Source organism: Geotrypetes seraphini, chromosome 10, assembly GCF_902459505.1.
Source record: "Geotrypetes seraphini chromosome 10, aGeoSer1.1, whole genome shotgun sequence".
In the NCBI taxonomy this organism is placed as follows: domain Eukaryota; kingdom Metazoa; phylum Chordata; class Amphibia; order Gymnophiona; family Dermophiidae; genus Geotrypetes; species Geotrypetes seraphini.
Window position 1 is genome coordinate 99,951,903 of NC_047093.1, and position 14,674 is coordinate 99,966,576.

Sequence of the window (14,674 nt, forward strand, 5' to 3'; positions counted from 1 at the left end):
TCTACCCATCTAAACTCAAGAAACCTAAGGAGAAGAGACGACACAGGGTAACCATAGAGAGCACCGAGGAGAATGGAGAGCTGAAGTTAGCACCTCTGAGGGAAGGCTGCTTGACTCCGGAGCCCCGGTCCCGTCAGTCCTCGTCCCACTGTCTTATCAAGGACAGAGTTAAAGAGAGAGGAAGGGAGAAGCAAAGATGAAAAAGGAAACGCAAAATTATGAATGAAAATACCTTGAATTCCATGCCTGGAATAGAAAGGTAGATGCGGCTGGGAAGGAGAGAGCCAGCCAACCAATATAAGTTACCTTGCTGCCGCCGATCTGCACACAGAGGTCCGCTCGGCACTCCCTTTTCTGAAGTCCTTTCTTCTGATATAACTTCCGGTTTCGCAAAACCGGAAGTTACATTAGATGAAAAGACTCTGGTGGCAGAGGGAAAGCCCAAATGGGTCTCTAGCAAGGTGGCCGACTTGAATCGATAAGTTCATTTTTTTTAAAAAACAAATTGATTCTCCCAAAGTGAATTGATGAATCGATTCAAATTGGAAATCGAGTAGCACTAATTGCCACAGGCATCACCACAGACCCAGTGCAGTATGAGGCATTGTTGAAAAGAATTGAACAGCGTTACAAGCTTTATCCTGACTTTCAAACAAGATTTCATTCAGGATTTAGCACAAAAACTGTACTGGCTTCACTGATTGACCACCTTCATGGTCTGTTTAGTGTGGGAACTAGTACACTGATACTTCAGATGGATCTAAGTAGCACTTTTGACTTGGTAGATCATGAGATCTTGATGAACTGCCTAGATTCAATTGGAATTTCCTGAAACATTTGGAAATGGTTCCAGGGTTTTCTGAAAAATAGATCTTATCAAGTATATAGCGCTGACAAATATTCTTTCTCGTGTAGCAATCCATGTAGAGTCCCACAGGGCTCGCCATTGTCGCCAACATTGTTTAATACAGTAAAATCTTGGTTTGCAAGTAACTTGGTTTGTAAGTGTTTTGCAAGAGAAGCGAAACATTTGATTAAATTTTAACTTGATATACAAGCAATGTCTTGCAATACAAGTACATACACATCACAACTGAGCCGATGGTTCTTCTCTCTCTGACACTGCAAGAGTGTAGTGACTGTTCTAAACAAGCAAAGTCTTGCAATATGAGTACATTACATTACATTAGGGCTTTCTATTCCGCCATTACCTTGCAGTTCAAGGCGGATTACAAAAGAATTATCCAAGATGTATTACAACAAGAACTTACCAAAAAAAAAAAAAAATTGGTAATTTTCAAAAAGAGTAAGAAATGGGTAAGGTTATTTGTTTGGGGTAGTTGGCTTTAGTGAGAGGTGGAGTTTGAGACTTGCGGTATTATTTCTTTTTTCAGAGTTTTCTTGAAGATTATGGTCTATTTCTTTTCTAAAAGTCTTGTAGTCGAGGGATGCCGTCAGTAGATTGGCGATTTGGTTGTCTAGTTTGGCTGCTTGAGTGGCCAGGAGGCCATTATATAATTTTTTCCGTTTGACCTCCTTAATTGGGGGGTATGAGAATGGGGTGTGAGTTTTCCTATGTCTGGTTGCGGTGTTGTGGATGAGGCGGTTATTCAGGTAGTTTGGACTGTCTCCATATAAAGTCTTAAATAGTAGGCAGTAGAATTTAAATTGTATTCTTGCTGGGATCGGAAGCCAGTGCGATTGGAGATATGCTTCTGTAATGTGATCATGTTTCTTTAATGAGTACATACAGTATACACGCGTCACATCATCATAACTGAGCCAATGGTTCTTCTCTCTCTAACGCTGAGGGAGTGTAGTGACTGTTCTAAACGTGCAAGGTCTTGCAATACAAGTGCATATAGTATTTTGTAAAGTTTTTGGGTTGTGGAACAAATCGTCTTGAGTTTCCATTATTTCCTATGGGGAAGTTTGCTTTGATATACAAGTGCTTTGGATTACAAGCATGCTTCTGGAACTAATTATGTTCGCAAACAAAGTTTTATTGTATTTACATTGTGGCATTGGGTAACTTATTGTCTAAGTTAAATTTTACATCTATGCAGATGATATAACTATACTTATTCCAATGACATCATTTACGGCAGATGTTAAAAATCAGATTTAATTTACTCTGGCACAAATAGAGCAATGTACTATTAAATTTAAACTCGGTGATAAAACAAAGTTTGTTTGTTTTTTTTCTTGCTAGTCCTAATGACAAAATCAATGATAGAGAACTTCATCTTAATGGACAGAATTTTTCAATAGCTACTACTATAAAAATATTGGGCGTTACTTTATATCGCTAACTGACTTTAGAGGACCTAATGATTAAAAAATGCTTTTCCGTTCTCTGGAAACTATATGCACCATTAAAAAATATTTACAGATTGAGACTAATACAAAATACAGCAGTCCGCTTGATCTTTGGTCTTAAAAAAATATGACCATGTCGGATCCTACTATTTACAGCTCCATTGGTTGCCAGTTGAGGCAAGAGTTTTTTGTTTAAATTTGGCTGTATTTGTTTTAAAGCAATATTTGGTTTGACCCCAGCTTATCTTGCTTTTAATTTTGAATTTTGCTAGTCTAACAAGAATACACGCAAAGCTTATTGGTTCACATTTCCAACGCCAAAATCATGTCACTATAAGAGATTCTTAGGAAACACTTTTGCATTTCAGGCTAGTATAATGAATATCTGGTGGAGTACTCTTATTCCCCAAGCCCAGTCTTATTATTCTTTTAGAAAATTATTGAAAACTTATGTGTATGATAAATTTGTGAATTGAATGCCATTGTTGTATTTTCCAAGATGTGTATGTATATGATTCGCTGATTGTACAGTTTTTCTTGATGTGAACTGCCTAGAACTAAAAAGTGTGGTGGTATATAAGAATAAAATTTTATTATTACTATTATATCTCAAAGACATTAGGGGCCTGATTCTCTAAAAGTGCGTCCCGATTTTAGGCAGCTGTAGGCGTCCTACAGCTGTCTAATCGGCCAATCGGGATGCACGTTTTAAAAAAAAATGCTCCCCAGGCAGGCCGCCTATATTGAAGGCGAGGCCCGCAAGACACCTAGGCCCTGATTCTGAATAGGACGCCCGGGAGAGGCGTCCTATTCAGAATCGGCCTAAACTAAACCCCGATTCTGTAACCGGCGTCCATGTTACAGACGCGGGTTAGAGAAACGGGTTAGATTAGAAACAACCCGCTACACTTATCGCGGCAAGGGATCTCTCTGCCGCTATAAGTATAGCGGGCCGCGGCCCCCTGACCAGGAGGGTGCCCAAACCCTCTGCCCGGAGATGCACCCTCCCCCGACACTACCGACCGCCCCCCCCTGACATTACCGATCCCACCCTCCCCCCCCGACAATATCGATAGCTGGCAGGATGGTGCCCAATCCCTCCTGCCCGAAGACGCACCCCCCCCGGCGCTAACCCCCCCCAAACCTCCACTCCACCAAACCTGTTCTTAGAAGGGTCTTGCACGTCTTGAGCCGGCAGGCACGCCTCGTCGAAATGAAGCGGGCCCGCCCCTTCCCGGCCCATCCCGCCGACGCCTAAGGCCTGATTGGCCCAGGCTCTAGAAGCCTGGACCAATTAGGCCTTAGGCATAGCGGGTCCGCCCCATCCCCACTAAGTCTAAGGTCTGATTGGCCAATCAGGCCTTAGATTAAGTGGGGATGGGCGGACCCGCTATGCCTAAGGCCTGATTGGTCCAGGCTTCTAGAGCCTGGGCCAATCAGGCCTTAGGCTTCGGCGGGAAGGGGCGGGCCCGCTTCATTTCGACGAGGCGTGCCTGCCGGCTCAAGACGTGCAAGACCCTTCTAAGAACAGGTTTGGTGGAGTGGAGGTTTGGGGGGGGTTAGCGCCGGGGGGGGTGCGTCTTCGGGCAGGAGGGATTGGGCACCCTCCTGCCAGCTATCGATATTGTCGGGGGGGGGGGGATCGGTAATGTCGGGGGGGGGGGTGCGTCTTTGGGCATCGGATTTGGGCACCCTCATGGTCAGGGGGCCGCGGCCCGCTATACTTATAGCGGCAGAGAGATCCCTTGCCGCGATAAGTATAGCGGCTGCGTCTACTTACAATGTAGGCCAGCATTTTGCTGGCCTACATTTTAAGCTTCTCCTCTACTAGGGAGACGCGTAGGGCCGCCTAGGTTCAGCCTAAGGCCCGCCTAAGGCCCTTAGACGAGCTTAGGCATCTTGCGGGTCTCCCTAGGCTCCCGGAGGTGCCTTCAGACTTGCCTGGGGAGCATTTTTTTTAAAAAAACGTGCATCCCGATTGGCTGATTAGACAGCTGTAGGACGCCCAAAATTGGGATGCACTTTAGAGAATCAGGGCCTAAATGCTTAAGTGTTTGGAATGCCATTGGTAGATGACTACACATGTTTAGCTATTAGCGAAGTGTGTTAAATTTTTGTTCCACAATAAAGTGCAGATATTGAAGGTTCATTTAATAAAATTCTGCTAGATATTTTTGCATAAAATGTCTTTATCAAGGTATCATTGCCGAGTGTGAAAACATAAAGGTTATAGCTATAATACCAAGAAATTTGCTCTATTAACAAAAATAATAGCAAATTTTAAGAAAAACAGTTTATATAATAAGTGGCTATGAGCGACCCCAGGATGGGCTTTTAAATTATTATTTTTTAATTTTCTAATCAAGCACAATCTAATTCATGGGAAAAACTTTAATTCACAGTCTCGACCAACTATTTTTTCTAGACATTCCTACTGTTACATAATGTTTGAGTTTCCTTTTTCCTTTCCGGGGATCAGTGATTAACAGCATGATAAATCCCTGCCAGCCCAGGACTGAACGCATTGGTTCTGTATGGTTGTGGAAAGGTATCACTAAACCAATAAGCCAGCTCATCTACCTATATAGTGGTAATGCAAATAAGAGACAGAACTTTTGATATCTGTTTTAGAATAGCCATCATGCTTGTGAAGTTCATAAAAATGTCCTTTTGGGATGCCAGATGAGAGTTAATCTGCACAGTTGCCAGTATTAACTATTATAGTGTAACAAACACCATGCATATCACATGCTTGTTTGGAAAGTCCCTAAACTTTGGTTTACAACAGCAACTCTGTCCTTTTAGGTACTTTCCTGATTTGTTTGCCTGCAATTTTGTGTACACGTAATGAAAAGCTTTACCAAAAAAAAAAAGAAAGAAGGAAAATACTGTAAGTCACGGGAGAATGTGAGGTCCAAGACCTTATCAGTTTATAAGGGGAGCAATTTTTATGGGGAGGGAGCAGTAGGGTAGCAGTTGTAAAATCTGAGACTTCTTTGCTACAGGCAAGCCCATTATTTTCCAGCAGTTTTTTTTTCTTTTTTTACTTCGTTGGGGGGGGGGGGGGGGGGTTTAATAGCTCATGCTTTTTCTCTGTGTTTGGTTTTCTTCTGTTCCCACATAAAGGAATCTTCATTATAGCACATAGTAACATAGTAGATGACGGCAGATAAAGACCCGAATGGTCCATCCAGTCTGCCCAACCTGATTCAATTTAAATTTTTAATTTTTTCTTCTTAGCTATTTCTGGGCAAGATTCCAAAGCTTTACCCTGTACTGTGCTTGGGTTCCAACTGCCGAAATCTCTGTTAAGACTTACTCCAGCCCATCTACACCCTCCCAGCCATTGAAGCCCTCCCCTGCCCTTCCTCCACCAAACGGCCATATATAGACACAGACCGTGCAAGTCTGCCCAGTACTGGCCTTAGTTCAATATTTAATATTATTTTCTGATTCTATTTATATAAATTTATTTTCAATAATACTGTTCCAACTATGGTACAACAAACACAAAAGAAACATGCTAGAACCTTGGGGTACCATGTTCTTTAGATATGGGTCTAGGATGGATCTTGGGGGGGGGGCGAGGGGGGGGCATGTTGGGTTGTGTGAATTTTTAATTTAGCTCTTATGTTTTTTTCAGTAGTAGTTAAAAAAAAAAGTACATGTATGTTTTCTTTGTAAACCGCTTAGGTTTTAGTTGGTGTAGAAATTTTTTAAATAAAATAAAAAATAAATGCTTTCAGACAAAGTAAATATTTTACCAGTGCAATAGGATGGTATGCTGAACCAAGGGTCTTAATCCACTCCTGCATGTCTATTGTAGGAAATACAGTAAAACCTTGGATTGTAAGTAACTTGGTTTGCAAGTGTTTTGCAAGACAAGCGTAACATTTTATAAAATTTTAACTTGATATACAAGCAATGTCTTGCAATACAAGTACATACAGTGTACACACATCACAACTGAGCCGATGATTCTTCTCTCTCTGACACTTGAAGAGTGTAGTGACTGCTCTAAATGAATGAAGTCTTGTAATACAAGTACAATCAAACCTCGGTTTGCGAGTAACGTGGTTTGCGAGTCTTTTGCAAGACGAGCAAAACATTCTCGCAAACCGAGCGTTGACTCGATATGCGAGGCATCTCCCCTGAGAACCGACCCCCCCCCCCAATTAACCGGCATCGCCCACCCGCCCAAACCCTTACTGTGATTAGGCACCGGCACCAACCCATAGAACGTGCCGGTGCCCAAAAAGCTTACCACTTGCCATTGATTCTGCTGGGCCTTGAGCATCTGTGCATGCTCAAGGCCTTCTGGCTCCTGCTCTCTCCGAGAATCTCATTAGAATCTTGGAGAGAATGGGAGCCAGAAGGCCTTGAGCTTGCGCAGATCCTCAAGGCCCAGCAGAATCGGTGGCAAGTGGCAGGCTCTTTGGGCACTGGCACGTCCTATGGGTTGGTGCCGGTGCTCGATCGTGGTAAAGGTTTGGGTTTGGGCGGGCAGGGAAGCGATGCAGGTTCGCAGGGGGATGATGCCGTTTCTTGGGAGTGGGGTGCAAGCATGCTAGTGGTGTGGGGGTGGGGGTCTTTTTGGGATGTGGTGGGGTGGGGTGAAGCGTGCCAGTGGCCTCAGGTGTTGGGGGAGTGTCTTTTTGGGATGTGGAACGAATCGTGCGAGTTTCCCTTACTTACTATGGAGAAACTCGCTTTTATATTCGAGAACTTTGGTTTACGAGCATGCTTCTGGAACGAATTATGCTCGCAAACCAAGGTTCCGCTGTATTTGAATGAAAGATTTTGGGATGTGGAACGAATCATGCGAGTTTCCATTATTTCCTATGGGGAAATTCGCTTTGATATACGAGTGCTTTGGATTACAATAATGCTTCTGGAACAAATTATGCTCGCAAACCAAGGTTTTACTGTAGTAAAGAATTGTTTCGTTAGACTTAGGATGATTAGATCTCTCGCAAACATTCTCTCAACATTTTAATTCACTCCCTCATATCCAAGCTTGACTACTGTAATGCATTATATAAGGGTATTTGCCAAAAAGATATTAGTCACCTACAATTGATACAAAATACTGCCATAAAAATTACCACAAACAAAGAAATTTGACCGTGTCACTCCCCTGTTAAAGTGCGCACTGGCTTCCAATCCCACACCAAATTATATATTAAATAGCTATTCTCTCCTTCAAGTTCCAAAATACTAAACCGGCCCCACCCCAAAAATCCTAAAATCATTGGAGTTACAGCCATTTTTTCAGCAGGAAATCCTGGTAGTGGCCATCTTGGATTTTTCCCAATTTGAATTTTAAATTCTCAAACTTCCTTAAAGCCTCATTTTTGATTCTAACCTCCAGGGATGGAGTCCTCAGGCTCCAATATCATGAATTCATGTGAAGTTTACTCCGGTTGGGCACTGGAAGAATGCCCTTTTGCCGCATGTTCTGCCGTGCAAGATGGGGAGGCGGGAACCTTTGGTTTAGCCTCTGACTGTCTGACTGCCAAGAGAATTTTGGGACGGTGGAAATGATCTTAGTCATTCCAGAGTCCCACAGTGCAGCGCCAGTACCTGGTAAGAGTGTTGATGCCCCAAATCAAAAAGAAAGTGCTCTAACCCTCCTCTTGAAGGGGGTTATTGGTCTTCTGTGTTCTGTACGCCTGACTTTGTGAACTTGCTCTGACAAGCCTATGTCGCCGGCGCTAGCACATCTTCTAGGTTAGTTGGAGAGCGACCGGCTGTGCAGCCTTCACATGGTCCCGCATCTGTTCCTCTAAGAAGACTTGCATCACCCTCAGACTCCGACGGTTGGATGGGATCACTAAGGAGGATGATTTGGACACTTTTCTTCTTTCCCAGAGTGAAGCCTCAGTCAAGGACGCTGCAGTTCTGTGCAAGGTAGATCAGGGAGTAAGTGCTGCTGTGGACAAGGGTGAGGACCCCTCTGTTTACAGCCAGGGAGTTCTGGCAGCTTTGGACCTGACAGAGGCAGAGGCTGTCTATTGTATGTTAAAATATACAGAGCTGTGTATGCCTTTTAGTGCTATAGAAATAATAAATAGTAATAGTGGTCTGTGCTAGCAAAAGGCTGAAAAAAGACTCGGCAACTCTACAGAGTTGTAGATTGCTTTGTCACGTGCTGCGAGTGGAGGTGCTATGCAACTTTGGATTGGGGGGGTGGATCTTGACGGGAAAGTTGAATACTGTCGGCAGTACTTGGGGATGATGTGTATTTATAGCCAAGACTACATCATGTTTGGCTTCCTCTGTGGTTGAAATGATGGAGACTTGACCACCAGCATTTATGCATGGGTGACTGGGGCCCACACAGAGTGGAAGACATGGCTCTGTCCACATTTTTAGGCAGACTGGATGGACCATGCAAGTTTCTGCTGTAATGTTACTGTGTGTAGAACTCCTAGTTAAGCTTATGTATGCCTGATACTGCTCCCTTGGGTCCCTTAAATAGCTAGTTGTAGCAGTTATGTAATATGGTCAGATAGAGTGTAATATGTATGAATAGAAGCAGTCCTAATTTATCTACATTAGGGGTTCTCAACCCAGTCATCAGGACATACCTGGTCAGTCATATTTTGTGGATGCCCACAATGAATATACATGATGGTTGTGGAAGCTGCTGTGACTTTTTACATTCAGCGGGTTATCAAGTTTTAATAAACATAAACACAAGAGAAATTTGCATGCAGTACTTTTCATTCTGTTCAAATTTATCTCATGCATATTCATTGTCATTCATACTAGGAGTACATTAGAAAATCACTGCTTATGTGTAGAAACTTTCCACAAAAATCCACATAAGTCCATTCTTCATTCAAAATAATATCTTAAAAAAAATTTTTTTTCAAGATATTATTTTGAATCAGGAGTGGACTTGTGTGGGTTATGTAGTTTTTTTTTGTTGTTGTTGTTGTTGAATGCATATTCATTGTGGACATTCTCAAAATCTGACTGACCTGGTGTGTGTCAACCAGACTGGGTTGAGAACCCCGGTGTAGATGCATTAGGATTACTTCTAGTCCTACACATACCATACTCTTTCTGGCCATATTATATAACTGCTAAAACTAGTTATTTAAGGAACCCAAGGAAGCAGTGCAAACTTCTCATGTATATTGATTGTGGATATGTGTCCTGAGTACTGGTTAGCAACACCTGAGCTACATGCTCCTGGAACTGAAGCATCCATGATATAGAAGAAGTCGGTATTGGAGCTAGAGCAAAGGTATCTCCTGACAGGGGAATACAGATGGACCAGTCAACTAACTACTGTATCTAAATATATGTGACATGTAAGCACATTATCCATATGCTTAGCACTGTACCTCCTCTCCTCTTTCTCGTTCCCCACACAAAATTTTTGGTTACAATTTTTCATGTAGTGATTTGATGCTCTTGTATTTGTTACAGGGCACCCATGAGGGGAGATGCCCATTCATGCTGATACAGTGCCCATCCTGTAAAAGTATGATCAAATTGAATGATATGGAACGCCATAACGAACGAGAGTGTCCAGAGAGAAAGTTGAACTGCAAATATTGCAAAGGGGCCTTTTACTTCCCTGAAATAAAGGTACGGTGCATCAAGCAAATTACATACATTCATTATTTTCCCAAGCAGCCATCCCTCCTTGCCATCATTCACGGAGCAGTAATATTAACTGCTCCTTCCCCTTTTGGATGCTCTACAGCAATGGTCTCAAATTCAAACAGAGACGTTCAAATATGTTACTGGCTGTATGGAGATGGAAGAAGACATCTTTTTCCTTACAGGACCTACGGTGACAAGAGGGCATCCGCTAAAACTCAGGGTGGGATATTTCATGGGGACATTAGGAAGTATTTCTTCACCGAAAGGGTGGTTGATCATTGGAATAATCTTCTACTTCAGGTTGTAGAGGCCAGCAACATGCTCGATTTTAAGAATAAATGGGATAAACATGTGGGTTCACTTTGAGGAAGTTCTTAGGGGGGTGGGTTATTCCAGTGGCAGACTTGTTGGGCCGTCGACCCTTTTCTGCCGTCATACTCTGTTTCTATGTTTGCAGGGCCACATTTGGATTTGTAGGTACTTGGAGGACCTCAGAAAAAAATAGTTAATGTCTTATTAAAGAAATGACAGATTTGCATGAGGCAAAACTCTTTATAGTTTATAAATCTTTTCTTTTGGCTAAGTCTTAATAATATTGTAATTTATAGCTAGAGACATAATGAAGACACTGTTTTATTTTACTTTTGTGATTATGATAAACATACCGAGAGCCTCAAAATAGTACCTGGCAGGCCGCATGTGGCCCCTGGGCCGTGAGTTTGAGACCACTGCTCTACAGTATCCCCATCTCCAGCCTAGGTCAACATTCTCAAAAGTCATTCTCTCACCTGGCTAATATAATACTAGTAACTGACTGTTTAACTGTCGCTGTCAAATTTAATAAAATTGATATTTTCACATTTCCATGTTGTTGAGTTTTCTAATGAGCATACTTTCTAATGTTATAAGAATATTGACCTGTCTTTTCCAAGTCTATGTTAATATAAATTTGTCCCTTTTTATTTTTTAACTCCATAAATTTTAGCTGCCTTTTTTTTTTTTCTACCCTTTCATGTCCCAATTTCCTAAAAAAATCTTTCTTCATGGATCCTTCTTCCCTAAATATTCTTATCCATTCCCTTATCTAAAACATTGATTATTGTAATACACTTTATCAAGGTATAAACCAAAAAGAGATTCGCAGAATACAAATTCTTCAAAATATTGCCGTTAAACTTATCTACCATGCTAAAAAATTTGATCATGTCACCCCGCTTCTACATGATGCACACTGGCTCCCTATCCCCCATTGCATCACATACAAAATTCTATTACTCGCCTACAAAATCGAACAATATCATATCTCCACAGTTACTGTTAAAATATTTAATCCCTTACGCCTCTAGTCGTACACTCCGTTCAAGCTATCAAGATCTTCTTGTTATTCCATCCATCCGAGAAATCTATGATACAACCCGTAATTCCATCTTCTCACTCATGGCGCCCTCTCTTTGGAACACCCTGCCTCTACATATAAAACAAGAGTCCTGTCTCCCTATATTTAAGACCAAACTCAAAATGTTTCTCTTCAATGAAGCCTATGATACCTAATCTATAATCCCGTTTGCTTTCCCTGGAATGATTCTCTCTGCAGATTTTTAAATCCAAACACCTCCTTAGAGGCGAACCAACCCTTCTTGTTCTACCTTGCATTTATTTATTTATTTTTCTCGATGTATTTTTTTTGCAACCTCATGTACTTACCTTCCCCGTGATGTTAGTCTTAAATTATGTAATCCCCCCTTCACTAAATTCGGTGATGGGTTTTTCTTTTCCCCCTTGTTTTTAACATTTAGTTTTAAATTTTATATTTTTAAATTGTAAACCGCCTAGATATTCTTTAGTGATAGACGGTATATCAAGATACTAATAAACTTGGAGATGGTAGGACTCTATCTTTTCTGATTGTGTTTCTTTTCAATTAAATTGTCTGTTTTGCTAACCATTACGAGGCATTTCGGTGTTGCAGAGGATCCCACTCTTGAAACAGCTGCAGCTGGGGGAGAGCACAATCTCTCTAAGGGTCTGCTTCCAAGGGGCAGGTTACTTTTCAGTGCACCCACCTGGACAGCCTGCACTAACAGGGTTCAGGGGCTCAGGGACTGTTCCCTTTGAAGTTTGTCCGCAGTGGGATTGAGCACAGGCTGAATAGCTCTGTGGTGGTTTTTCTAGGATTGGTTTGACTGCTTTTCTCCCCCCATTTGTATAAGCGTGATCTGGTTGAAGATGCTAGGGTGCATAGGAAGAGGTATGTCTAGTAGGAAAAAGGAGGTATTGATGCTCCTGTATAAGACTTAGGTGACATCTCATTTAGAATATTATGTACAATTCTGGAGACTGCACCTTCAAAAAGATATAGAAAGGATGGAGTCGGTCCAGAGGAAGGCTACTAAAATGGTGCTTGGTCTTCGTCATAAGGCATATGGGCACAGATTTAAAGAGCTCAATATGTATACTTTGGAGGAAAAGCGGGAGAGGGGAGATATCATAGACACGTTTAAATACATACATGGTGTAAATGCGCATGAATCGGGTCTCTTATTCGAAAGGGAGCTCTGGAATGAGAGGCCATAGGATGAAGTTAAGAGGTGATGGCTCAGGAGTAATCTAAGGAAAACCTTTTTACAGAAAGGATTGTAGATGTGTGGAACAGTCTCCAGGATGAAGTTCAGGAGACAGAGATTTTGTCTGAATACAAGAAGGCATGGAATAGGCAGTTGAGATCTCTTAGAGAGAGGAAGAGATAATTTATGGTTACTGCGGATGGGCCATTTGGCCTTTATCTGCCATCATGTTTATGTTTCTATGAGAATTGTCTGGCTTCCATTGTGCACTCTGACACTTTGTTTTAGGATCATATTGATACATGTTTTATCACCAGTGATAAAATGGCCCAAAAAATCATCTTGCTTCTCCAAAAGGTCTTGGCAAATTTCGACACTCCTTTGCTTTTGTTCATCAGTGAGCTACTTCAGGACCATTTTTGCACACACCTTTCTCATGCCAAGATTTTCAGTTAAGATTTTCCTAAGTGTTTCTCAATTGATGTTTTCTTGGTCTGTTATGCTTCTCATAGTTAGCTGACAATTTTGATGCACAATTGAGAAATTTTTGTAATATGTTCATCAGTTCTATTTGATACTGGTCACCCTGATCGTTCTTCATCAGTGAAGTTTTCTCTCCCCTCAGAAAAACATTTAATTTATTTGTATACTGACATTTTCTTCATGGCATTATCCCCATAAACTTGGACTAACATATCCCTGATTTCACTTCTACTCTTGCCAAGTTTAACAAGAAATTTAATGTTTTGTTGCTTTAATTCAAGCTCCAACATTGTTGCAATGGCACACAAAGACAAGCAACATCAATAATGAAGCAACTCGGCAAGACATCGCCACACGTCGACATGAACACAGTTGTGAGGAAACCTTATCGAGGAGTTTGTGTAGTGCTGCCAACATAAGCGCACCAAAGCAAGTTTTGCGAACTTAATTGTCAGACCTCGTAAGTGATTACAAAAATAAAATATACCATATTTTTCGCTCCATAAGATGCACTTTTTTCCCCCCAAAAGTGGGTGGAAGTGTCGGTGCGTCTTTTGGAACGAAGATACAAATTTTGACACCCCCTGTACCTTTTTTTAAACTTCCACCCGTCTTAGCTTTTTAAAACAGATCCATGGATTCACCGTACCGTTCTAAACCATTTTTTAAAATGAATCCCCCGTCTGCCCTCCCACCCGCCATACCTTTTAAAATTCAGCTAATAGCCTGGTGGTCCAGTGGTGTTTCGGCCATCAGGAGCGAGCTCTCTGCACTCCTGCGTGGGCACGCTGCTTTCTGAATGGCTGCCCAGTTCTTGCGAGTCTCCATGGACGGCAGCTTGATTCCGGCTGCACTTCGCTTTGCACTATAAGTGTTATGAGCGCGCCAAGACCGCTCACGTCCTCTATACCTCATCCCCCTCAGGGCCCATTCTAGGTACTGCCAGGGGAGGGAAGACCTTCGCTTCAACTCTTAAACCAACAGGCCCTCCTCCTCAGGGCCCACACTAGGTACCACCGGGAGAGGGTAACCCTTCGCCTCCGCAGCTGACTGACAGGAAAAGAAGCCAGCAAACACAGCCAAAGTACTGTGAAAACAAGCGGCTCTGGAGGCTAACAAATCCCTGACGCTGCACTCTTCTCCAACGGCCCCTTCCCCTCAGGTCCCATACTAAGTACCATTGGGGTAGGGCAGCCCTTCGATGCCGCAACTGACTGAGAGAAGGATGTTGACAACTGCGACCAATGTTAAACGGCTCTAGGAGCCTGATTCTGGAAAAAAAAATTCTGATTAGATTCAGTCTATCGAATCAATTTTTCGATTCGATTTTCCTGCCCAATTGGGGGGTGTTTTTTTTTTGTGTTTTTGGGGTTTGTTTGTTTGTTTTTCTCAAACATCCTGGCGGGTTTATTTTATAGCTCTTCACCCCCTTTGCTCTCTCCTACCCACACTGGCGCTGTGGTGTAAACAAAATAAACAAACATAAGACTTTTCCTCTCTCTGTTAAATCCTAGCTCACGTTTGCGGTATAACACCAGCTCTGGCAGGATACACATTTCAAATCTGACATATTGTAATCACAAAACAGAAAATAAAATTATTTTTTCTGCCTTTTGTTGTCTGGTCATTATTCAAATCTTGTTGGTCCCCGGCTCTGGTTGTCTTCTGATAACTTTCTTGCCAGGGTC

General features: G+C 42.1%; 1 protein-coding gene across 8 annotated transcripts in view; it reads left to right on the forward strand.

Annotated features, from left to right (window-relative positions):
- The window catches only part of TRAF2 (TNF receptor associated factor 2), a 217,247-nt gene that overhangs the window by 105,295 nt on the left and 97,278 nt on the right, over positions 1-14,674 (forward strand). For all 8 annotated transcript variants that reach the window (XM_033960745.1, XM_033960752.1, XM_033960751.1 and 5 more), the window contains one exon: positions 9,760-9,921. In XM_033960745.1, the coding sequence (XP_033816636.1) occupies positions 9,760-9,921 (162 nt within the window). The remainder of the gene's footprint in view (positions 1-9,759; positions 9,922-14,674) is intronic.